At 36.6% G+C, this 26,061-nt stretch overlaps 1 protein-coding gene across 2 annotated transcripts in view; it reads left to right on the top strand.

The window, feature by feature from the left end:
- LOC137410571 (uncharacterized) overlaps positions 1 to 25,641 on the top strand; it is a 37,781-nt gene extending 12,140 nt beyond the window's left edge. Inside the window, exons 1-8 of one of the 2 annotated variants that reach the window (XM_068096007.1) lie at positions 11,215 to 11,259; positions 12,827 to 12,889; positions 13,285 to 13,392; positions 15,921 to 16,188; positions 20,080 to 20,214; positions 22,944 to 23,155; positions 23,984 to 24,098; positions 25,283 to 25,641. In XM_068096007.1, coding sequence (XP_067952108.1) covers positions 12,878 to 12,889; positions 13,285 to 13,392; positions 15,921 to 16,188; positions 20,080 to 20,214; positions 22,944 to 23,155; positions 23,984 to 24,098; positions 25,283 to 25,335 — 903 coding nt within the window. In that variant the 5' untranslated portion in view covers positions 11,215 to 11,259; positions 12,827 to 12,877 and the 3' untranslated portion in view covers positions 25,336 to 25,641. Of the gene's footprint in view, positions 1 to 11,214; positions 11,260 to 12,826; positions 12,890 to 13,284; positions 13,393 to 15,920; positions 16,189 to 20,079; positions 20,215 to 22,943; positions 23,156 to 23,983; positions 24,099 to 25,282 lie in introns of those variants that run through there. The other variant, XM_068096009.1, reaches the window with a different exon arrangement.
- Positions 25,642 to 26,061: the final 420 nt, after the last annotated feature.

Genomic DNA, 26,061 nt, shown 5'->3' with positions numbered 1-26,061 from the left:
ATACAAACTGAAAGAGATATGTGTAATAAAAAATAATTCTGAATAAAAATTTTAAGCATGTACCAAAGATTGAAAACCTCATTCTTGTATTAATTTTGTCAACAGCCTTGTTGATGATAAGTAATAAACAAACAGCACATTCCTGTGGCTGGTCACTGCTTTGGGGATAATTACTCATAAAGATAAGTAAATCTAATCTAAGACTAGGAGTTTTCTTCTATGGAAATAGCTGTACATGTATGTAGTTGTAGTAGGCTGTAGAGGCTCTTTCTGAGGAAAGGTTACGATTCCAGTCTCAGCACATTTGTGCTTCAGTCATTTGTTTCGAGTTGGGTTGGTGAGTCTTTCACGACTATAGAAAGGGCATACAACTGCTATTCTGAGAAGTTGCATTCAACAGCATAGTCATAACGATAGGTGATTTTACAAGGCTGAATAATAGAACTTAGGTTAGATGGGTACTGGCTAATGCTGACAGAAAACACTCAGTGAACTTGAGCAGTTTCTGGCTATCGGTGCATGTCTAACAAATGGTGAGTGAGCACAAAACTCAACTTGCTGCTGGAAAGGTAGTAAAGTGTGTTCACTAAAAATACAAAACAAGCTAGAATAAAGACTGAAACTGCGATTTGACTCTTGCAATAATATCAGATAAATAACTGTTGAAATTATAAGTGACAATAATATATAAGGACTGAGCACAAACTGTGATTGCTAGAATGAAGGTCTAATGGCAGCGTTGAGATCATCATCAGTCATTTGTTTGGTAATCACAAATGAAATGCTATCATTTGGCTTCAAATTATTGATAATCCTGTATTCAAAATTCTTTGGGCTGAGAGCTCTGATCCCAAGGGTGTTCCGATGACGTATTTGTAGCACATATTAGTATGTCCTACAAACTTAGTCATTATGTCCCAGTCAGTTTGCGACTTGTTCACAATAGTTGATACCAAGTTGCTGAATGTATTAAACCAGTGTTCAATTTGTTCATCTTTGAGGGCCTGGTAAGCAGTGCAACTGCATTTGTCAATACTCAACAATTTATTTAAATGAGTCAAGAGTTCTGAAATGAATTCCAATCTATTTTCACTTATAATCACATTAGGAGTGTCATGTTGCAGGTTCACGTATTCTACTACCAGATCAGCAACTGTCAGCAATTTGGTCAGCAATAGGCCTAACAATTATGATTTTAGTTTACAATTACAATTTCGGAGATATGCAAAAGTTTGAGTATGCCCATGCTCACATCGGAGAACAGGTTTTTGTATTCAACAAGCTTTACGGGGTACATGGAAATAGCCAGTGCCCTTTTTATCACATGGTACACATCCTACTATGAAGTCGCTACTCTTCTAGTCATACCTAACCAGTGATGTTCAAATTTCAATATTTGCGGCAACTGAACAATGATGAACGAAATGTGCCAAGTGGATAAACTGTAGTGTTTGGAAGGTATAACAGTTGTCGCAAAGAATCAGGTGAGTTGTAGTCCAGTGGACCCCGAGTTACAGCATCCCAGTCTTACAGTTTTTTTCGCCTTTAGAAATGGAATAAGAAGTTTTCCCGCCCTTCATTGTGGCATTTTCATGAAATGAAAGATTTCTACAAAAAAACATTTTTTAGTTTTGTTGCAATTTAAAAAAATGTTTTAATAACTTGTCTATAGTTGACCACCACATGCCTTAATGTTGCCTAGCCTGAACTGTTGAGGCCTGAAACTTAGTCTGAAAAGGTAGATCATCCTACGTTTGTTTTTTCCAGCTGCCTTCAATAAGTTTTTTCTGTGACAGGAGTAACTCAATCTTTCTGAAATACAATGCCTTGGCTCTACAGATTAGGTAGAAATGTAGCCTAGTCATCGCTATTTTGCATGGTACTTAACACCTTATACTGTATAACTGGGTTATTCTATCGAGTCAAGGAATATCATTTCTAGAGAATACAGGGTTCCAGTTGAGATACGAAATAAAGATGGCCGCACTATTCCAACGACCAAACACGAGCAATGCGATTGTTTGGGAGATTTATGACAAATGCACATGTGCATACAACTCCCGAAAATTATCCATTAACAGCCGTAACCAAACCCTTGTACCGAAGTCTCTTCAACAAATTTTACCATTTTTGTGTAGAGTCGTTCAAGTATAATAATGATACAAAACACTTATAAACCTATTTAAATATGTTGCCAAGTCTTTGAAAGGTTACCGCAATATCCTAAAACTAACCCATCTGATCGGATGATACATAAATAGACAGATTAATTTGGTTTAAAATCGAAATAGCAACTTGAGAAACCTTTTTTAATCAAAATTAAGACCGGCCAACGAAACGTCGATAAGGCGGTGCGACAGAGAGAACTATTAAGTCGTGCGCATTTCCCGAAAAAAGCGTGGACATTTCACCAGTCTATCATATTGTTCAATTGCCGAAGGTTTCTTTAAACTTTGAAGTACAGAAAAGTGATTGTTTCTTTTTTGTCGATTTTATTAGTCGAATTAATTATTTGGTTTTATAAAAAAGATTATTATAATATTTAATCATAAAAATAATCATTAGAATTTACAACACCGAAGTATATAATGATGGCAGTATCCAATTGCCGAAGGTTTCTTTAATTAACGTAGACCGTTTGAGGCTAAGACCGATTTACAGATACGAAAATGTGGTACACAGTTTATCAGCCTGTTTTTGTCCAATTACCGAAGGTTTCATTAAATTATCTAGAACATTAGCCAGTCTTCTTTACATCTTATCTACAAGCTAGGGCCGAACTAAAATGCCCCTTTGTGACAAGGATATTTCTTTATTTTACTTCAGTTTGCAGAAAACTTCCAGACGCGTTAATGCTAATGCTTGCTTTCTGTTACATATCGCTGTCAAAACCATTCACAAAAATCTTCACAACCAACTTTCAACTTTCCAACACAACTTCCAAACTGTGTATATTACACGACAGCTTGCCATTTTACTTTTAACATTGCATTTCAGAGATATAATAAACATATTTCATTATTGCTGTTGTTAGTTAAATTACGTACAGTAGGTTAAACCTACAGCTTGAATTAATATTCATTTTATTGTTGTAAAACATAGGTTTTAGCTAGTAATAGATTAGGTCTGATTTTTATACAACCTTTTGTTTTACATAATTGACCTTTTGAATTTCATTTCAAAACAACTTGACAACTACTATGGACTTACAACCTCCCAGAACACCATGTCGTCGCAGTGGCCGTCCACGTGTCTCCCAACTATTACGGAGGAGGAGAAATAAAAAATCCTCACAACAACCATCAACATCAAATGCTAATGTTCAACAACACGCTACTCAAAATAATAACAACAACTCATCTGATTCAGAGAATTCTTTAGTAGATGTTGTAGGCGAAGCGTACAACAGCCTGAACATCCTCCCTCACGTTCATGGGGAGGATTTTTAGGAGTGTTTTCTTAGCTTGTAGGCGAAGCCTACAACATCTAACTAAAGAATTCTACTTTTGTAGAATTCTGATCTTTTGTAACTACTAGAAATTCCCCTGTCATACAGCCTACGACCAAAGTGATAATGGAAAGAGAAAGGGTACTGCTGGTTGTTGAAAAAGTAGTTCTCAGCAGGAATTGACAGAGTATAATATTGTAAATGAGATTTGTTTGAGATAATATAAAATAAATTTGAGGGAGTACGACTCCAAAAAGGTGCAACTAACAATTTATTTTGGAGGTAAGGTTGGGTTGAAACGAGGTATACGAGTAATTGGTTAATTGTTGATATTACAATATCTGTTATAAGTATACAGTATCTGTTAAAGAATAGAGAAAGCATAATATTATTACGCTTCATTATTTATTTTGAGGTGTTGACTGATGTTCTAAAAAAACAAAAAAAGAATCAAGGAGATTGACCAACCAGAAGCTGAGATATAGCCAGCCAAACACAGGTCTACAAAAAGACATAAGTGTTTTGGTAATCCTCATATTAGCATCAATATATAACGTATGAAATCAACTTGTGTGCCATTGGTCAATTAAGCCAACTAATGCGCTCTCCTATAAAAATCACGACATTTTAATTGGTTTAATCCCTGGAAGTATAGAACAATCAAATTGGGCCTAACAATCATTGCTCTTAGAATTCCGAACCAGTCCCTCTGACGTGTAGATTAGTTTTAGCATGAAATAATTACACGCATCTATTATTTCGCAACATTTCGCTATCTTGCTAGTTCAGCCTAATTTTGTTGTTCTCCCACTTAGCTTCCCTATTCAGACTCGTTTTTAGCGCTGTTCAGATTTTTTTATCTATAGCTAATAAATGGAATCAATTAAATCAATCATCAATCTCGGTTATCATTTGGAATTTTCTACAAATTATATTAGTTACTTCATTTATTCTATACACAGTTATATTATTATTTTGTATAATATGCATTATGATTATTATGTTAATCATAAAAAATAATCATAGATAAGATAATAGATAAATAGAAGAATCAAATCAAAAGTTATCATTTTCTTTTCTTACAGCAAGAGCATCACGGTCAAGTTATTCTTTTTAAAATTATGGCCGTAGTGAACTTACAGTCTGTTAATAGTGACGATAATCATGCAAATCAACTTAATGCTGCAGTAGGTACACAGTAGAAAGATGATGAATGAACAAAAATTCACATTACCATTTCTTATTCTAAACAAACTGCAAATCACGGATATCGTATAATATAGACTATACACGCGCCGTTTGTTGGACAGAGGATCTTCAGAGCATATCCGTAAAGATCGAGATAAAATTTGAGGCACAATAGTCAAAATCTGCTCTTATGTTTTGAAAAATCATGGCAAAGGGTTGTGGGCAACTGCCTTTATCACACAATGTTTGATTGGTTTTCCTGAGAAACCAGAGCTAGTTTTCAAATTCTTTACTATTGTGAGAAGCGTTTCGCATCTCGTAGCTTAAAACAATCAGTATACGTGATGGCGGTAAGGGTGCGGAACTCCGGCACATGTCCAATAAGTCGATTTCATACGTCACAATTCTCGAGATTTTCGAAGGGTTTTACCTCTGATTCGTTATTAGGTAGACCTGTGTTTGGCTGGCTATATCTCAGCTTCTGGTGGGTTAATCTCCTTGATTCTTTTTTATAACACCAGTCAACACCTCAAGATAAATAATAAAGCATAATAATATTATGTTTCTCTATTCTTTAAAGGTCACGCAGTCTAGTCTCCTCTCTTTTGCGTTGTAAGATTTGGTCATTGGTAGCTAATCGAGTGATGCGCTCCCTAGCGAAGTTGTTAAAAAGTAAGTCATTGATGTTTCGAACTCGAGAGAGAGCACAAACGATATTCCAGCAGTCATTTCGTAGTGGCCTATATCAATGACAGCTTTAGCCATGGTAAGACCTTGACTCTTGTGTATTGTCAAACCCCATGCTAGATCGAGAGGAATGCCTGTACGGCTAAGAGTTGCATGGCCAGCAGTCCAAGTACGCTTGATAAGTATAACTGGAAAACTGTTGGGGTGTTTGGAAAAAAATGTTGGACCAGTATAATCTGGAAATATGCAGACAACAGTATTAGATTTGCAAGACAGTACCAATTGAACCATTGACTAATCCCTTCTCAACTCAAATATTTGCTCTAAGCATAACTCGCGAACCGACTGATAGAAATACAGTGCGTTGAAGACCGTATGAAAGATTAGAAGATGCCAAGTGAGCATTGCGGCCAGCGTGTTTTGAGTTAATCTGAGCAATGGGACTGCCAACTAGTAAAAGTCTGTTTAAGTTGTAGTCGTGGAACAATTCACATGTTGGAAATAGAGGAGTAGCAGTATCAAAAATGGGATCATGATCAGCAAAGACAGAAAATCGGTGCGAAACGAGTTCATAGTCTTGCTCGGTCGACTCTCCATCCCAAAGCCTTAGTAATAGATCGCGGAAGATTAGATTGTTTGCTTGACGCATACATTGGGTTAAGAAGAACGCAGTATCAAAGGTTTGGTAAGCTGAGTGGCCATGCAAACAAACAGCACTCCTGACGTTGGGCTGAAACATTTTGGCATCTAAAACAGGCGGTAGTTGACCAAAATTGCCAAACATGATTATGGAGCAGCCACCAAAAAACTGGTCAGATTTTTCAGGGAAGGCTTGTCGCAAACATTTCTCAATTGCATTTATCAGGCGGCAGCCAATCATTGAAAGTTCGTCAATTATGATGCATTTAATTTGCAGACACTTAGCTTAAAGAATTTGCAAAGCAGGGCCATTTAGCTGCCGAGTGTCAGTAGGTTTAGCAAAGTGTAGGAAAGAATGAATGGTCAAACCAGAAATGTTCAATGCCGCAACACCTGTAGGAGCCAAAGGTTTGCAACGTTGACCGAGTAGTTGATGCAATGCTTGAATTAGGAAGCTTTTACCTGTTCCAGCGGAACCAAGAACAAGTGTTCTGAGGGGAGGAGGATTGGGAAGTTGGTAATGGTTGTCTATGCGGTCATAGACATACCTTTGCTCATTGTTTAGTTGGGCAATATCAACAAGGGGTATTCCAATGGGAGGTGGGTTGTAATTGTTTTGAGTATCAATTATAAAAGTAGGAGCGTGTGGGACAAGGTGTAGGAGATCTTGGCTATCGACAACCCAGCTAAAATCCGGATTGGTTTGTAAAGCAGGTTGAGCAAGAGGCAAGTCGTCTTCTTGGTCAAGTAGGCCCATCCAGGGCTCACGTTCATGGGGAGGATTTTCAGGAATGTTTTCTGCATCTTGAGCAAGTTGGGCCGCCGCTTGTTCCACTGCATTTTTAAGTAATTGATCTTGGTCAACGAGTAAGGGATTTTCATGACTGAATTGTGTGTAAGCATCAACTGGGTTCTCAAAGCCTGCGAGCAATTGGTTCCACTGGGTGAAAGGTTTATGCAGAACTAAAAACTGCATGCAATACTTGGCAAAACATCTCTAGCAATAGTGTTGAGGAGTAAAGCAGTTGCAGTGCGTTGTATGTTGGCTTTAGGAGGAAGCTGTTGTGTGATAATTTGATGATAAACCTGTGTGTAGCCAGTACTTGCAGTTTCAGCTTTTGAAGTATATTTGGCAATATATTTGGCTGCATCGGTTATGTCAAAAGTCAATGAAATGTCATGATTTGCAGTCTATGTAACCATGCATCTGCGATTATAGTTGTTCAAGAGAGGGTCATTAGTAGCAGATTTTATAGCCATAGATGTTCTATGACCTCATTCATCTAAAACAAAATCAACAGATGTTGGTGCTTAGAGTTCTTTTGGAAAACCAAATCGGCATTTATGAGTGCCATCTGGCTGTGGTCGCAAGCAGTACCCCGGATTGCAACGTGTATGTTTTTGACAAATGTTGATGAGGCCTTTCATGTAGTGTTCTAAGTTATCTACATCTTGAGCCCCTTACTGAAATACAATGTCTTGGCTCTACAGAGTAGGTAGAAATTTAGCCTAGTCATCGCTATTTTGCATGGTACTTAACGCCTTGTACTGTATAACTGGGTTATTCTATCGAGTCAAGGAATATTATTTCTAGAAAATACAGGGTTCCAGTTGACATACAAAATAAAGATGGCCACACTATTTACTATTATTATTATTCATTGATCTATACTTTACTTACCCTAGGACACTTAAGTATTCGCGGCATCTAACTTTCGCGTTTTCGCGGAGTCATCATCACGCGAAAAATTCATGCGCGAAACTAAACTATCATAACGAACTAGCGAAAATTCGAAATTAAATAGCTATGTTCTACACAGGCCTGTATTCACTGGTTGCAAGTTGGGGGGCTAATGTTAGACGACTAGTTATGAACATCTGGGGTGTGGAGAAGGAGGGGGGGGGGGTGCTGTAAGCTCCCAACAGGTTTCTCTTATGTAGGGCCTCAGCCGGGCCTCTCACGTGAAGTTTTAAAAAATTTTATTGGCAAGTATCAACATTTTTCTATTTTTTGAGATTTGCTTTGTTTTAGCTGATGTGACTGACAAAACGTTTTAAAATTAAAACAGGCAAAACTTGTATGCAATTAAAAAGCTCAGAAAGAAGACATCTTTTTCTTTTAAGCGTTTTAACAAAGATCATTTTTGCCGATTTTATTTCAAGTTCATTAAGTAGGATATGGGCAAGCAGATGTTTGCTAAAACTTGATATTTTGCAAACCTTTATAAAAGTCGTTAACAAGAATATTTTGCCGCTGATGAAGATAATAATGACGCCTAAGAACTACTAAAAGTTGATGTTTGTATCTATGGCTTCGAATAAAGTGATATTCTACAGCGATAAAAACCTTTCTATAGCCGTTGGACTATGAAATTCCTAAAAAGTTGGGGCGTCTTAGCCGGCCAGCTGTCCAAGGGAATACGGCCCTGTAGTTCATTGATATCCACAACAAAATCGTGATATTAGAAATGCAGATAATTTTGTGTGTGATTGAGCTCATTGGGAAATTTCTAGTAAATTCGTTAATACACCGAATGAGCAGCATGGCAAAGCAAATTAAGATAACAAGTTTTTTTGGAAAAGCCAAGACAAACGAAGAAGATGATGATATCAGTTTAGTCACCGAATTTGTAACTGATGAGGATGAAAGTCTGGTAGGTGAAGTCATACAATTAAATAATACTTATTGTAGTGATGAATTTTACTGCCAACCAAAAACGATAACAACCCTCACCAGGTCCAACCATGTTATACAGTTCTTGTTGTGATGTTGGTTGTTATCTATTTTCTTTTTTATGAGACATGTACTGTATTTGATTTTTTTTAAATTTGAAATATTGTGAACTCAAAACGTGCCATGGCCATCGCTTGCTATAAATACTTGAGATCTAATATTGGTACCATATCGGTCACGACGGAAAGGACCGAGTCGTCATTGATAGTCCAAGAAACAAATGGCAGCAAGCGATCACGTTGAATTATCGATTTCTGCCATACATTTATACCTGCGGGTTACAAATACAAACTAGTCGCAAATATAAAAACTTTTTTTACTAGAGGACCGGACCTGAGGAATCTAATTTGTTTGTTCCACTGTATTTATTTTCACATCACTATATTTTCGCACTCATCAGAGCTGCGAAATTAAGTTGCAGCGAAATTTTACTCTGTGCTACTCACGAAACTAAATACTAGCGAAATATAAGTGTCCTAGGGTATCTTATACTACACGCATCGCCTTTCCTACCCTTATTCACACACCTTGTATCATGCATTTTGTTAATTTATCTGTTTTCTTCTGTATACTAATGTTTAACAAAAATTTCGGCTTATAACCTTTCAATCAATTGCAGTTTATTTGTTTCTCTAGAATCGCAGTCAGATAATAAGGGATATGTTACAGCAATGATATACAGCACCCATGGGGGGCTGTATATCATTGGTTACAGATATACCCTAGGACACTTATATTTCGCTAGTATTTAGTTTCGTGAGTAGCATACAGAGTAAAATTTCGCTGGAACTTAATTTCGCAGCTCTGATGAGTGCGAAAATATAGTGATGTGAAAATAAATGCAGTGGAACAAATATTAGATTACTCAGGTCCAGTTCGCTGGTACGAAATATTTTTCAATTTGGGACTACCGCACTGTTTGGACTATAAACCGCACCTCTATATAAGCTACATGTGCTTTATTTTCCAAAAAACGATAATAAAACAATACATAAGCCGCACCTTACTATAGGCCGCAGAACTAAGGACTGTGCTTTTTAACGCCATTTAAAACGGAACAGTGCAGAACGGCACAGTTTCGTATTATCCGACGCTTTTTAACTTAGTGCCTAACGGGACAGTACCGTGAGGCATTGTTTCGTATTTTCTTTCACAGCTAAAAGTGCACTAATTGGAGATTCCCGTTAGTGCGCCCTAGCGGTGAAAGAAAAAGTCACAGAATAAGCCACAGTGATTAGCCGCACCCTTGTAGGCCTACCTATAAGCCGCATAGCTCAAATCATCAGAAAAAAGTAGCTGCTAATTGTCCGAAAAGTACGGTAGTTTGTATTTGTGAACCGCAGGTAGAAATGTGTAGGCTAGATCAATAATGTAATTTGATCGCTTGCTGCCATTTGTTTCCTAGACTATCAATGACGTCAAAGCCGCAGTGACTGATTGGTACCAATATTAGAATTCAAGTATTTATAGCACGCGGTGCCGCGGTGGCCATGGCACCGGGTTGTTATTGCTTTTGGTTGGTAATAAAATTCATCACCACAATAATTATTATTCAATTTTATGACTTTTCATACCAGACTGTCATCCTCATCAGTTACAAATTCAATGACTAAACTAATATCATCATCTTCTTCATTTGTCTAGGCTTTTCCAAAAAAATTTTATTGTCTTAATTTGTTTTGCCAAGCTGCTCAGTCGGTGTATTAGCTATAATGAGTTTAGCAAAACTTGCCCAATGAGCCAACCACACACGAAAATTCCCTGCATTTCTAATAAGATGATTTTATTGTGAATATCAATGAAGAAAGCCATTTATTTTCGCGTTTTCGCTCGTTCGTTATGATAGTTTAGTTTCGCTCATGAAATTTTCGCGAGAGGATGTTGCCGCGAAAACGCGAAAGTTAGATGCCGCGAATACATAAGTGTCCTAGGGTAATCACGTATATAACCACAGGTGTCCTTTAGCGGGGATATTGCCGAAGCCGAGACCGGGCCGTAGTCTACACACACACACACACACACACACAAAACAACAAAGGTCCACGTTGTTATGAGCGAAAACAAAAGTGTCTACCCAAATATCTCACCAATCCGATGAGCAGCACACACAAAAACTAAACCAATCGACTGAGCCACACATCATGTCAAAATATTCCAAGTTTCAAATCATGTCTTGCACAACTCACCTTATGGTTTGCCAAAACTTGTCCCTAAGTCCCTATTAAATTGAGACTGTCCAATATCTGTTTTAGAAGTGGTCGCCGCTAGCCTAGCCTAACGTCCTGATTCAACATCTTTGTAACTTTCGGGGCATTGCTGAGTGCTCACGATCCTTTTGAGTCCCTCTTAAGTTTTGTTTACAATAGTATTAACCCGATTTTGATTGGTTCTTGCATGGTTCTTGCATGACTCAAAAAGATCTGGAGCACTCAGCAATGCCACGATAGTTACTAAGATGTTGAATCAGGACGTTAGGCTAGGCTAGCGGCGACCACTTCTAAAACAGATATTGGACAGTCTCAAATTAATAGGGACTTAGGGACAAGTTTTGACAAACCATAAGGTGAGTTGTGCAAGACATGACTTGAAACTTGGAATATTTTGACATGATGTGTGGCTCAGTCGATTGGTTTAGTTTGTGTGTGTGCTGCTCATCGGATTGGTGAGATATTTAGGTAGATACTTTTATTTTCGCTCATAGCTACGTGGACCTTTGTTGTTTTTTGTGTGTGTAGACTACGGCCCGGTCTCGGCTTCGGCAATATCCCCGCTAAAGGACACCTGTGTATATAACAACTCGAACCAATTTAACGATAGCATTATATTACAGTGCATATATAAAACCGGTTAAACATCTTTAAACAGAATTGCTCAAAATATGACTACGTATGCCGCTACAAAAGCTTTGCTCATGAAGAAATAACATTATACGATTCTTCAAAGCCACGTCTGCAAAAATATATGGAAAAATGTGTCGCAATATAAAAGTAAAAGTGCACTCGCTTGTTCGTAAGCCTTAGAACTGTACGTGTCAAAAGCAAATCAAAAAGTCAAAAAGCAAAATATAATAACGCAAACTGAAGGCAAGTGATCGGCGCTTTTTCGTTAGTGTAAAACGGCATATTGCCGATACTTTTTAAGACCATTGTGAGAAAAGAATCATTGCGTAGAACGAGGCACGCACAACGCAAAGTTACAGACGCTAGTTTGAAACGCGAATTGAAAAACAGCTAAAGCTTGTATTGAAACAAATCTCGCCTGAGTCACACTCTCTGTTGCACCAACAGTGTCAATACATATTGCATAATGAAATGTAATGTGATGAACAAGTTTAAGGTAAATTTGGTTCTTTTTGTAAACATATTTTAGATTATTCATATAACCTAACCTTCTCTCAGCTGGTGTTTTAATTAGCCTTTCATTGCTATCAGTAGTGATATCCATTATATTTGTTTTTGTAAAAGAAAAGCGTTACGAACTGAGTCATTATTTTCATCTATATATATCCCTTAGGAATAAACATGACAAGTGGTTTTACGTGTGATGGTGTGCCCAGTGCCTTTGAACTTTCCATTTCGGGTTTTAAATAATTTAAGAGAACATGCCTTCTATGATGTAGCTGCCAAGCTATTTATCACGGCTATTTATTAATTTCTTTTGTTCAAAACTTTTTACTTTAGCTCTTTTTGTCCTTACTAAACTGGTTACTTATCTCTCTCTATGTATATTAGTCCAGAGGGTATCACTGGTTACTGCGGAGGCAGGCGGGATATTTGCGATGATGGAAGTTTGCTTGACAACTGTATCATGTCAGCTGAGAGGCAGCCACAAGATCGCTAAGCCATACTGACAGAAACAAGCCAAACTCTCACTGCTGAAGACCTATGTTATTGCAAGCTATAGGATATAGGCTAAAAGGTGGCATGTTAAGAATGAACAGCAAGCAGGCAACGATTTAAGGTTGTCATAGTGTATACGCATAATTTGATAAGATAAATTTGCTTGTGTATAGTTGACAATTTTGTCTCAATTACTTTTCATTAGCATAATTGTTTTTTATAATTTGACTTGCCCAATTTCTAATCACACAAACCACTAATTGGAAATATGGTGTTGTAATTATTTTATAGATTGCACAGAAATCTTATAGTCTGAGTGATCAATATGGCCAAGAATCGATAATGACTCTGTCGGTATGCTATATATTATGCTGCTAGCCGTGGCTCGTGTTGTAAATGGTATTACCAATATGCTAGTTATGTTATCTTATAAACTGCTTGTCAGGACTTTGTGACTCCATCATTTCATACAAACAAATGGTTTATCAGGTCTACCATAAATGTGTTCACATCTTGTTTCTTCAGCATCACATAGTTAACTGTCATCTTTTCAAATGTGCCCTTCAGCTAGTTCATTGAATGTGTTACTCAAGATTTTGTGATGCACATGTGTACAAATATTTGCACATTGTTAGGTTTTATATAATGATTAGGCATCTTCATTGCTTGTCACTTTATAGTTCTTTTGTAAATTGTAGGTTTTACCTATTTCATTCACACAAATAACTTTATATGCTTTCAACTTGTAGAGAAGTTCCAAAAGTGAGAGCAGCTTATGTGATATTTTATCTGGAAGGGAATCAGTGGCTGAACTGCATATGGAGTTTTTATTGCTTGCCCAGATGCACCGAGCTCTGGTAGGTGTTATGTACAGTCATACTTCAACTTACGAGCTTAATGCGTTCAGAGACTGAGCTCGTATGTCAATTTACTCGCATGTTGGTGCAATTTATTTATATATAGAACAATTAAATATATATTTATTGGTTTCCATATTCTGTAAAATGCAAATAAAACACACAAAACAAGATATTGTAACAGAAAGAACATGTTGGTTATTGTCCTAACTTAGCATTTGCTTTCAAAAAGCAACAAATAAAAAATAATGCAAGGAAATGTGTTAAATTAAAATGTAAAATTAAATACATACAATAGCAGCTAACGCTAGCATTTGCCAGAGAGAGATATATAAGTTATCCTTCATTACAACATTTGACTGATAAATTTGGATTTTATCAATGTCTTAAAAGACAAACTTAGAAGCAAATCTAAAAGCAAACTTTCATTTTTAACTTGACGTAATTAAAATTTATTCGGCGTTCATAGCTTGAAGTTTCTCGCTAGTTAGCTAATTTTTCCTTTGTTTCGCTTTCACGACTAGCCGGCCGTTTTAAGATGAACCTATCTAAGGACGTTTGCCTTTGTCGCCCTTTCAACATGTCGCGATTAGGACGAAAACAGGTGTCGTCACAGGTGTCGTCACGTCGTTTAATGCGCGACCACTATCCAACTTGTCCGAATGTCAATTTTTATAGTTTTGATAGATAGCAACGGCCTTTTCAAATAGCTTCGTTTCAGTTACGCTGTCACCGGCCAATTGTTTATCTTATATCCAATGCCTGAGCGGTCTCTCCATCAGCGGTGGTGAAGATCGCCGCGCCGTTTAGAAACTACGGTTAGTACTTTTGCGAGCTAAATGCCCTGAATATAATCCTTCTGTTTGATAATTGTGGATGTATTTCTGTCCTATTGTTGAGCTAGCTCAATCATGCATACACATTTCGCATATTTTTCAATAATTTTCCGTTTAATATCAATTAATATCATTTGCTTTTTCTTTGCATTATTTTTCATTTTACTGGCAAACTTTCGGTCTACGCACAGTACTTTTAATTCACATAATTCTGCACTGAAAAGCGTGCACAAAAACACGGTACAAAAGTATAACCTGCGCAGTTGAAAAATACAGATTGATGCTGTTGTCATAAAACACCTCCGGCATACTTGGCAACTGACTCACGTGCTCGTATCTCAAATATGGCTCGTATGTTAGTGCTAGAACTTGCTTAAAAGCTGGCTCGTATCTCAAGTTTCTCGTACGTTGGAGCACTCGTAAGTTGAAGTATTACTGTAGTTTAATTAAAATTTTTGGACTAATTTTTTTATTGTTAAAAATCTGTGTTAAATTGGAAAGCTTGAAAATTGTAAGCTTGCAGGATTCAATCTAAAAACTACTAAAATTCACTAAACTGTCGTTTATTGTGCCAATGATATACAGCCCCTTAAGGATAGGCGACGGCATCATATGGGCGGGGTTTAATGATCGTTCTCTGTTGAGATGAACCCGAACACGGCACCCGAACAAACAAATATGCTGTATAAAGCCCCCTGTAATTTTACAAATATTATGAACTATAGTGGTTATTTTACTGATCTGTTGAATTCATTTTGTTGTCAAATAAATATAGTATCCCAATATTGTCACCGTTATGATCAGCCAGTTGCCATTTACAAGCATTCGTTATATTAATTGACACAATTGTAAAATAGCCCAAATTCGGTTTTATTTTTAGATTTCGAGTATGAAAACTACACTACACAGCGTTGCCTGCTGTCCCATCTTATTGGCCAGGTAAAACAATGTGACAACGATGAAAGACTTTGTCATTTTATTTTAGGGATGGCAAAATATTAATCAAAAACTAAGGAAAAAGGCCGTTGTTCGGGTGATTTTGGGTAAATTATATTTAACTTTAAGCATATACTACAACCCCTACCAATTTCGAAACTAGTAAAATTAAGTAATTTGAAACGTTTTATTTTCCATGGATCCATTTTTTTGGTTAGGCATTACCCCTACATTGTAGAAATTCAAGGTTTGCTATTGGGAACCGCGGGGTCTACTGAATGAATGAGCTCATGACACAATAATAGTGAGTTGTGTTTTTTAAAACCTAACAAGGCAACGCGACCGCCCCGCAAGAGTTGTGTTTGCTCCAAAACCCAGGCTAGCACAATCCTAACAGAGAACGATCATTAAACGCCGCCCATATGATAGCCGTCGCCTATCCTTGGGGGGCTGTATATCATTGATTGTGCACTCAAATTATTTCTGGATACTTACGATTTGCTCAGACCGATTGTTGGCTGCACTTGTCAAAAAACTAATGCTCATAAACTGAAAAGTTGTTATATCAAACTATTAGTACTCCAGGCTAAGTTGCCTGTTTGTCAAACCTGCTTACACCAGATCTATGTATTTTGTATGTTTCACATCATGTTGATGCTTTTCCCTTAACGAAATTGTTCAAACATTTTCGATTTATCCACAGCGTCATCAGCATAACATATTAAACAAGATGTGAATGGCACTGTTATATTGTAGAGAGATCATGCTTTGTGCGATACCTTGAAGAAAACAAGCAACAGTGTGGCTAAATCAGAAAATCTAGCAAGCTGCTGGGGTGCAGCAAAGAGTGATAGATGTGGCTCCATTGAATGGCCTAATGAGTCCTTCCTTTCCTCCTACCAACAAGAGCCAATTGCAAAAGCTTCATCTTTTGAGCAAGTAGCATTAAACAGCAGAAAAAGAAAGTTGTCCATGGACCAACCTGATGGAGAGAGCAAGCGAGCCAAATCTTCACTTGTATCACGTATGTTAATCCATAAAACTCCTATAAACTCTGGCCACTCCTTGTGACTCTTCTTTTTATCTATGGCACTTTGGTAACAAACAGAAAAATAACATCAATCAATGGTTTGCATAGGATGTTTCATCTATGGTGGTGCTCATGGTTTGGTGTGAATAGGAATTGCTCAAGAATTATTTTGTTACTATAAATTTGAGTCAGTCATGCAGCCTCAACTCTTTTCTCAAGTATTTTTAGCTGTTACGTAATTAACTTCTGCAACTTAGCTACTTCGGACAGGGCTACTTCGGACTGGGCTGACATTTTTCACCATAATTTGAGTATCGATCCAATTGTCCCGAAATAAAAATGAGAGTGATCAGTACATTTTCTCCTACAAGTAGAATTAGTTTTATCAAGTAAAAATAGTGGTAATGATATTTTTTACATTCAAGATTGCTGTGAAACATTTCCTTCCGATCTACTTTCCCTAGAAACATTAGTTACAACAAAGTCACGGTCGCCATCTAAATAATCAGATTCACTGCTACTTTAGCTACTACTGTAAATGTAGACTCAGAGCCCAATGAGATAAAATATTTGCAGCATCTTATGCGCAAAGCCAGAAGTGCTTTCTTCATGATCAGTCTCCATCTTGAAAACAAAAGTATTAAATCAAACAGTTATATTTTTTAGATTTTCAGTTTTGAAACGAGCGTAATAATTGGTCAGTTGACATGCCATTTTGTTTTTTAAATAAAAAAAAGAATTCCACTGCCAGTACAAGTCAAGCAATTCTATTTTTTCTAATGAGTCATCGAGCACCTTTTACGATGATGTCCTGTATGGAATAAACGATGCTGCCTGTCGATAAAGTGACGTGCTGTAGCAAAAGAGTTCATCAGTATATTTTGAGCAAATTGAAGTTTGATCTAAGTTTGTTTCAGAGTGTATGTAGAGCTGCACCTTAACCCTTGAAACTGCTCTTAACAAAACATGTAAATGTTAAAGTGAAGTCAATAAAATATTGAAAGTTATAGTGGTAACACTAGACCATTTAAAGCACATAAATTATATAATTTTTTTTATACAGTTCAATATATCAGTCTTGGCTTTCGAATGAGCTTATATTCAATACACAAAGAATAATAGAACTATGAAAAACAGGGTGTCAAAAGTATGTCCTACAATAAAAAAACACTTAGTTGCGGTTCCCACAATGTGATGTCATAATTACTATTTAGCCTTGGGTAGTCGATCTCTTTCGCTGCTATTGAGGCTGCACTTTTTTGAGACAATCGGTGCTGTTAAACCTATAGGGCGCTAATAATAAACTAGGATTCTAGATAATCAACAATGCCCGGGGATCGTGCTAACGCCCGACCAATACAAACACATGTTCTGGGTTAATTAATTATGCTTCAATAAATATACAGACGCTTCCCTACTTACGAACATTCGAGTTACGAACAACGGTACATACGAAAATGTCTGCGCGTATATCCGCCGCTATTAGTGACGGTATTACCGATGTATTAGCGGCGGAAAGAGGCACTACTCAGAAGCACCACCCAGCATCAACCTTCCTCGGCCCAGTTTGTTGCAGTGTACAAGTGCGTGAACGAATCTCCAGTGCGCAAACTTTTTTTACTGTACGTATTGTAAAGGAATTTGCCAGCCTTTACTTGGCACGATCTAGACTAATAAATAGAGAGAAGAGAGTGCGTGTAGTTTCATTCAGCTTTTTATTAGCGAAGGAAATTTCACTAGCCGAGGAGCGTACAGCTATCTGCTCTGCTCAACTAAGTGAGCCGCGCTCCTTTATATACAATAATATTAACTGTTCCTGCTAAAGGCAAACGGTAAGAACACCGGCTAACAAGGTGAATAAATAGGACCGCTAGCGCGTTGGTATGACAACAATATAAGTGACGATAAGCGATTGTGTTATGACGCGATTGTGATATTATGCATAGTGCATTTCTGATATTATGCACTAGCGATTGTGTTATGGGCTAGTGCATAATATCAGAAATGACAATAGCATAACGAGTGAAACAACGATATAATAAAATGACAACACATACAAACAATAAGAAATGCAATATCTTGACCCGGCGTCCACCACAGTATTCTCTCCATTTTATTAAATATTTTTCTCAGTACAAACCAATACAGGTTTTTTATACAAGCCTTAAACATGCTTATATAGACCTTCAGTATACTTATATAGGCCTTAAACATAAATTATAATACAAAATATAGCACTGAATCAACTTACGAACAAATTCACCTTACGATTGTTCGGAACGTAACTCGTTCGTAAGTTGAGGAGTATCTGTACTGTCATTGATAAAGGTAATGAAATCACATCAATTAAATTGTGACCTGCGCTTTCATGGCCCTCGGACTATATGTCAATCACACTTTCGCGAGATCACGCAATGCTTGAAATTAATTAGTCTCAGTCGTGCCCTTCAACATCCCAATAAAAAGAGAGGGCTAGTGCATAATATCATCGGGAAACCATAGTATGGTGCTTGGAATCTGAGTTATTTATCATAGAAATAATCTGTACATGGAGAGCTAATAACACTGATTCTTTTGTCATCTTCATTGGTTTTCTGGAGTTGTCCTACCTTCACCTGCCACTAGCGCCATTATCGTAGTTGATAAATATAAGCGGTAAGTAATAAAATAAGCGGTAAGCAATAAAATTAGCGGTAAGAGCACACAACACCGAATATGAAAATTGTGTTGTCACAATTTTTGAGCCTACATTGTTGAACATTTCTGTGGTGGAGCTCAGAAAAAATCCTATTAACACCAACCAATGTCTGTCTCACCATGTCAAATAATGGCTTATTCGAAAGCCAAGACTCTGATGTATTGAAATATATGATACAAAAATTATGTAATTTATGTGTTTTAAAAGTTACAGTAGACGCTTCTATAATGTAAACGTCTTTTTACGTATATTTCACGTAATGCACATGGAGAATTTATGTAAAGTTTCTGCTTCGTATTACGTAAAATATTCCATACAGTGCACGCTCAGGATACGATTACTCTGATATACAATTTTCTCACCTTACGAAGTGGAACATGATGATTTTTTCACCTCACCATACGAATCTTTTTCACCATATGAATTCAACAAAATTTTCGCCGAGTTCAAATTTGGCAGTCAGTGTGCTTATTACGTACGTCAAAATAAGAAAGATATCGAAATGCTGTTTGCTGAAAATATTTTTACAATGCCTGAAATAGACACGATGACCGATTCCTTTGAGTTCAAAAATTCTTGTGGGGAAAACGATAACACTTTTTACGAGTAGCAAAGTTGGATCTCTTCAAACAGAAGGTCAGACAACTTCTCTTAACTTGCCAATAAAACTCCATTTTATTTCATTATTGTTTAGTAAGCTAAACTTATTCGGGGTGAATTTATAGTTTATGTTGTACGTACGTCTGTCTTGAAGGTAAAATCTCCCTTCAGCATGTAATAATTACACATTTTATTGCAAATCATAACCACTAAATACAATAAAGTTACTGTAGGTAACTATAGTTACTAAGGTTAACCTACTATTTTGTTACTAGTTTTTTATATGTACAGCACTTATATAAAATTTTGACGATTTTTACCAGGGGATGTTTGCATTATATTATTACTTTGGTTTCTGTACCCTTACATAAAAATTTTTCACCATATGATGCCAACCCTGGAACAGATCAAGATCGTATCCTGAGGGTGCACTGTATAATGCAAGTTCTCAGATTCGATTTGAATAGCAAAAATCTCTCTCTGCCCTTCACTTTTTTGCTGTAAAATATCTTAACATGCATTAGCATTTTATATTACATTTTTCTTGATATTTGGCTGCCGGTGTATGATTGGTTTCTATTTTGCAGTAGATGTTGAGTCATCCAGTGAGTTGAACAGGTACCAGTATTCCTCAGCAGTTGAGACAGATGTCAAGCTTTTTGAAAGGCAGACTCTGGTAGAGAAACAGTCAGCTACAATTATCAGGAGACCATCACTACCAGGTACTTGTCAGCTCCTTTTCAATGTGTAGCACTCAATTTTAAACACTGAGATTTATATTCTTGTCAGACTTGTACAAATCTGTTAGCTGCTAAAAGAAGATCTGAGTCATTTGGTCTTCTACAAAAGTGATTGTTAGTGTTTGGTCAAAATCTATGCTGTCATCAATGTTTTATTATACTACAAAAACTTAGGCATGGAACCTTTATTAAAATTGTAGCAGAATTCATTCAAATAACATGTATATATATAAAAAAATTGTTTCCTCACCCCGGATACCCCGTATGGGTGGTAAATTCTGCTCTAACTCGGGTCTCCTACCAGAGACCTGGGAGTTTGAGCACTCGCTTCAAGATTGTAGCTGTTCCCAATAGCGCACTTTTCTGCAACTCACCTGAGTTGATTGTTGTTGGTATTTGGGCAAGCCACATTTTATGCGCCGGTGTTATTGCGCCCAGTGCCCCAATGACTACTGGGATTACAGTTGTTCTTACATTCCAGCATTTTTCAATTTCTTCTCCAAGAGGGAGATATTTCTCTACCTTTTCTTTTTCTTTGCTGGCTATATTGTAGTCATTGGGTACTGCTATATCTATTATAGTAGCCCTCTTGTTCTCCTTGTCTACCACCACTATATCTGGTTGGTTTGCCAGGACATGCTTGTCAGTTTGGATGTAGAAGTCCCAGAGGATCTTAGCGCGGTCATTTTCACTGACCTTACCAGGAGCTTCCCACCAGTGTTGTGGTTTATTAAGGCCATACTCGTCACATAGACTTCTATACACAACACCTGCAACATGATTATGTCGCTCAGTGTATGCATTTGCTGCTAGCTGCTTGCATCCACTGATGATGTGTTGGATGGTCTCAGGTGCATCTTTGCACAGTCTGCATCTAGGATCGTCTCTAGTGTGATAGATTTTCGTTTGGAGTTGCCTTGTTGGGAGCACTTGCTCCTGGGCTGCCATGATTAGCGACTCTGTATTGGCCGTTAGGTTTCCTTTGTTCAGCCACATATATGTCTGGTGAAGATCGCCAACCTTAGATATCTGTTGGTGGTAAGCACCATGAAGAGGTTTCGTGTGCCAGTCAATTTCCTCATCATCAGGACGTAGGTCCGTTGTAAGAGCAGCCGATTGAAATTCAGCTAGCAACTTATCTGAGATGGCCATGGAGGCTGCATATGCTTTGATGCTTTGCTCCTCCTCTTTCACTGTCTGCTGTACACTTTTGAGTCCCCTACCGCCATCTTTCTTATCAAGATACAATCTAGTAGTATCAGATTTTGGGTGGAGTGCTCCATGCATGGTCAGCAGTTTACGAGTTGCTATATCTGTTTCTTTGATGGCTTCCTCAGTCCACTTTATTATGCCTGCTGGATATCTTATTACTGGCAGTGCGTAGGTATTTATTGCCATGACTTGGTTCTTGGCTTTGAGCTGGCTCCGTACGACCTGCCGAAGACGTTTCTTGTATTCGGTAATGGCTTTGTGACATACCTCGGCTTCGTGGTTGATGTTGCTTTGCATAATCCCCAAGTACTTGTACCTTTCTTCTATATCTTTGATGGTACCATTTGGCATTCTTAAGCCATCTGTGAGCATAGAATGGCCTTTCTTAAGAATTAGCCTTCCACATTTCTCAATACCGAAGGTCATATATATAGGTATATATATATATATATATATATGACCTTCGGTATGATATATATATGTATATATATATACATATATATATCATCATATATATATGTATATATATATATATAGTTATATATATATATATATACAGTCAAACATGGATAACTCGAACTTCACGGGACCGAGCGAAAGTGTTCGAATTATCAGAGCGTTCAAGTTATCAGAGCACTGTCACAAGTCTATGTATTTTCTTATTTATTAGTAGATACATGTACATATACAAAATATAATATAAATCAAAAGCACAAATGGCTTGTTTCAAATTAAATGCTTCTAATGTAAAGTTTAAAACGTTTTTATCAAAAAGTATAGAAATTTTTCTATCATTGAGATTGGTTTGTTGTTTGAGGTGATGTTATTGCCAGGACATTTTTTAGATTGACATTGGCAAAACTTGATCGTTGTTGAAATGCTCAAAAGAAAAAAAGACATCTTTTTCTTTTGAGCGTTTTACCCATGATCAATTTTGCCGACTTTTCTTGAAGTTACCTGCAAAGATTACCTCACTTTACCTTGCTTTTGAAGGGCGATCGCTAAGCGGGTGTTTGGTATAAATCAAATTTCACCAAACCTTTAGAAAAGTCGTTGACAAAAATATTTTGCCGATGGTGGTAATAACGACGCTTATGAATTACGAAAAGTTGAGGTTTACCTCTATGGCTTGGAATAAAGTGATTTTCTAAAGCGATAACAACCGTTTCGGTAGCCGTTGGGCAAAAAACAGTTCGAATTAACAGTGTTGAGTTCGAGTTATCTATAGCAATTTATCATTATGTGGGAACGGACCAAAGAAACCGTTTGAGTTAACCATGTGTTCGAGCTATCCGTGGGCAAGTTATCCATGTTTGACTGTATATAATTTTCTCTTTGCTGTAAGTCAGTCTTTAGGATTCTCATTATGTTAACTTTCTGCCATAGCTCTATAGAAATTTTGTTAAATTAAAGTTATCAGATATTCGGCCTTTTTTTCTGTTCCATAATATCGGTCAGTTGCTAATCGGATAGTTCATGTGGTAATATTACCATTGTAGAAGCTGGAGCTCTTGTCTGGTCAGAAGTAGTTAACGATATACTTCTTGTTCACGTCTCCAGAGACTGCCCTCGTGAGCATTACAGGTGTCTGTCTAAACGTATGAACGGTAATGGATTTGTTGATCCCTTCACTGGTCTCATGTTCAGTCTTCAACTTCCAGCTGATAAGCCTGAGCTGTGGGAAGGAATCGCTTCTTTCTTCTCTCCACAGGTAGATAAACACATATCACTTTGTCTCCGGTCTCATCTGCATATGCTTTGTACTATTCAGCAAACAGATGGTGTCATAAGTGGAGTGTACCCAATCACACGATGGCTATTTTTGTATCTTTTAATTTTGGATTTGTATGTAGTTAGTAAAATTATTTTTAATACGTCAATCTTTGAACCATTCTGTTTTGCAATAACACTAAAAAGTGATGTTTGAAAAACATTGCCATTGCATTTTTACATGATGAATAATTTTGAACAGCATCGTATATGGAAGGACCAATTGATCATCTGGAAGATCACATTTTAGTTTAATCACAAAATCGGAATGGAAAAGCGATGCCCATAGAGAAGTTCTAAAGCCATTTAATTTTCAGGAAACCATTAATTTCGTTAGGAAATTTTAAAAACTATATTTAACACAGTAAAGTGACTAAATGTATCAGTATTAGTAATTGGCTTGCTTTTACACAATAATAAAACAGAAGTACGCTGCAGTTGTGTTGCTATGCAACAGCAAATGGTAGTCTCTATTTTAGGAAACTAAGGTCAATAATAAAACAATCACAATTATATTAGTTATAGGGTTTTTGCTATTGTCAGGTTTTTATAACCATAATTCTACAGACGCCACTTATACCATGATAATTGGTCTTTCACCAAGTAATAATGACAACAGTTTGCATTTGTTATTGACCTGTACTGATGCTAATATGAAAAAATGCTGAACAATTTTAATGCCAAATTGAAGTTAAAGTTAATGACAATGTGTTTTTCTATTTACTTCCAAGTTCATGTTTGATTACAATTTCCATGTATGAATTTGTAGAGGCCGTGGTGTAAGGAAGCATATTGTGTTGCTAGGAAACATAGATTATCCATGAAAGATGCTCTTATAGAGAATATCATACGTGATTTGGTGAAGGAGCAACGCCATGTTTATGGTATGAATCTTTTAAGTTACATGTACAATCATATATGTCTTGTTAGTATAACTCATTCAGTTTTCACCTAGCCCAAGTTAGAATGTTACATCCCATCATCCTATCATCAATTCTGTCTTTGTCTCTTTTGTCTATTTGTGTTTCCTTAAAGTGACGTACTTAACAATGATCTATTTATTTCAATTGTTACTTGATTAATTTAGTTACATGATAAGTTGTATAGGTATCGCATTCATTATAAAGCTGTATGAATTTTCCTGCAGCATTCATTAAAAAACTGTTATGAGATGTGATGATTTAAAAGAATTAGGGTATTGTTCATAGTCTATTTGTTCCAGCATACGGTAGTCTCAACAGTCGATACCATAATGTCCTTACTGGACTTCCCAGGACGTAACCGAAGTATCGGCATGGTATTTAGGATATTTATATTCTAACAATTATAAGCAATGATATGTGATAGCACTAGCGTTTGTGCAGCTCTGCAATTCTAAAGGTTCTGAAAGAAATAACAATTATTCATGTTAACGATTAAAATAACCAAGTATAAAAATAGTTGAAGTTTGTAATATGAGTTAAAATATAGAAAAAATGATTTTCAAGCAGTTAATTATCAAAAAATTTATAGTGTTTCGTAATAGTTCCTAATTTGTAATAGCTTTAATATAAACGATTACAGGGAGGATATCTTTGTCTAGATACAAATAGTCATTTGTTAAAAACCATGATGTCATCATTGTTCTAGCCAATCCTGGATACAATTAGCTTGTGTCGGAAATGGGTAAAATTGAATAAGACCATAATTACCAAATATTCATTTTGAAACGATGCATTGTTGATGCATTCTAGCCGTGTGTGTAGCCAAGCTTTTGCTCTGATATGCTGCCTTTTATAGTTCCTAGTTGATTCTAGAAAAAAAAAATCTGCACTAATTCCTTTCCCTACATTTAACACAGGATTTCAAGAATACTATTGCACTTAAGTTATGCATGATAAGAGTTAGCTCCCTTGTGTTAAATGTAGTCTTGAAGTCTTTTTTGAGGTCTTCAGTCCACCTGCTCTCACCAATATTCAACCCGATATTGTTGAATGATTGAACGAATTGGAAGTGGATTAGTTAAATTAAAGGTGATAGGTTCCAAATTCCACACTGCATGAAAAACAACACAAAACCTTTTTTGTAGAGGATAACAGCTCTGATTGGTCCATTGAGTCAGATTTGGAGAGACGGTTTTAAAGAATAATCTGAATATACGAGTTCCCAAGTTAGTAATTCGTGGATACTGCTGATATCAAACACTGATATGAACATTACAGTGGTATGAACATGGATTACATTCAAAGGATTTGATGATACTCAGGCTGCTGTAGCCAGTTCTGTGGCCTCCATAGCATTTCAGATACAATTTATTTTGCTATAAGACTCTTAGGTTATATCATTACGGTGCTGATCTATTGTATACCTTAACTATAACTGTTTTAGCAGTTCTATTTTTTCATTTATTTTCATTTATTCATTTTTCTTTGTTCCAAATAAATTGTAAAATTTAAATAATTGTTTTAGTTATGATAGCCTTAGGTGTTCACCAATTTCCAGAACATTGCATTGTTCTTGAAGATTCCATTTCTCTTCAGTCAAACGTATATGTCTGCCAGTTGTCAGTGACTTGACAACTATTTACACAATATATAGAAGTTTCATTAGCAATAGTATCAGAATTCAGTTTTTGGCAGCATTCCCAGTATGTTGTTCTGTTAACCTAATCACTGATTACAGAATAACCCTAGCTACATGTTCAATAGCATTTGTAGTCTAAATACCACAGGTTATAAGTATAAGTACTTGTTATAAGTACTCTAGGGAGTCCTGTGTGAAGACCATGTGCTATGGTTATCAATCCTTCAATTGTACACAGCTTCTCAGTGAATAGATACCAGCTAAGCAAGCTAGTGTTCTTTTTGG

The sequence above is a fragment of the Watersipora subatra genome, chromosome 1, assembly GCF_963576615.1.
Source record: "Watersipora subatra chromosome 1, tzWatSuba1.1, whole genome shotgun sequence".
Taxonomy (NCBI): Eukaryota; Metazoa; Bryozoa; class Gymnolaemata; order Cheilostomatida; family Watersiporidae; genus Watersipora; species Watersipora subatra.
The sequence above is the reverse complement of the archived record's forward strand: the minus strand, read 5'-3'. Positions and strand labels throughout refer to the sequence as shown.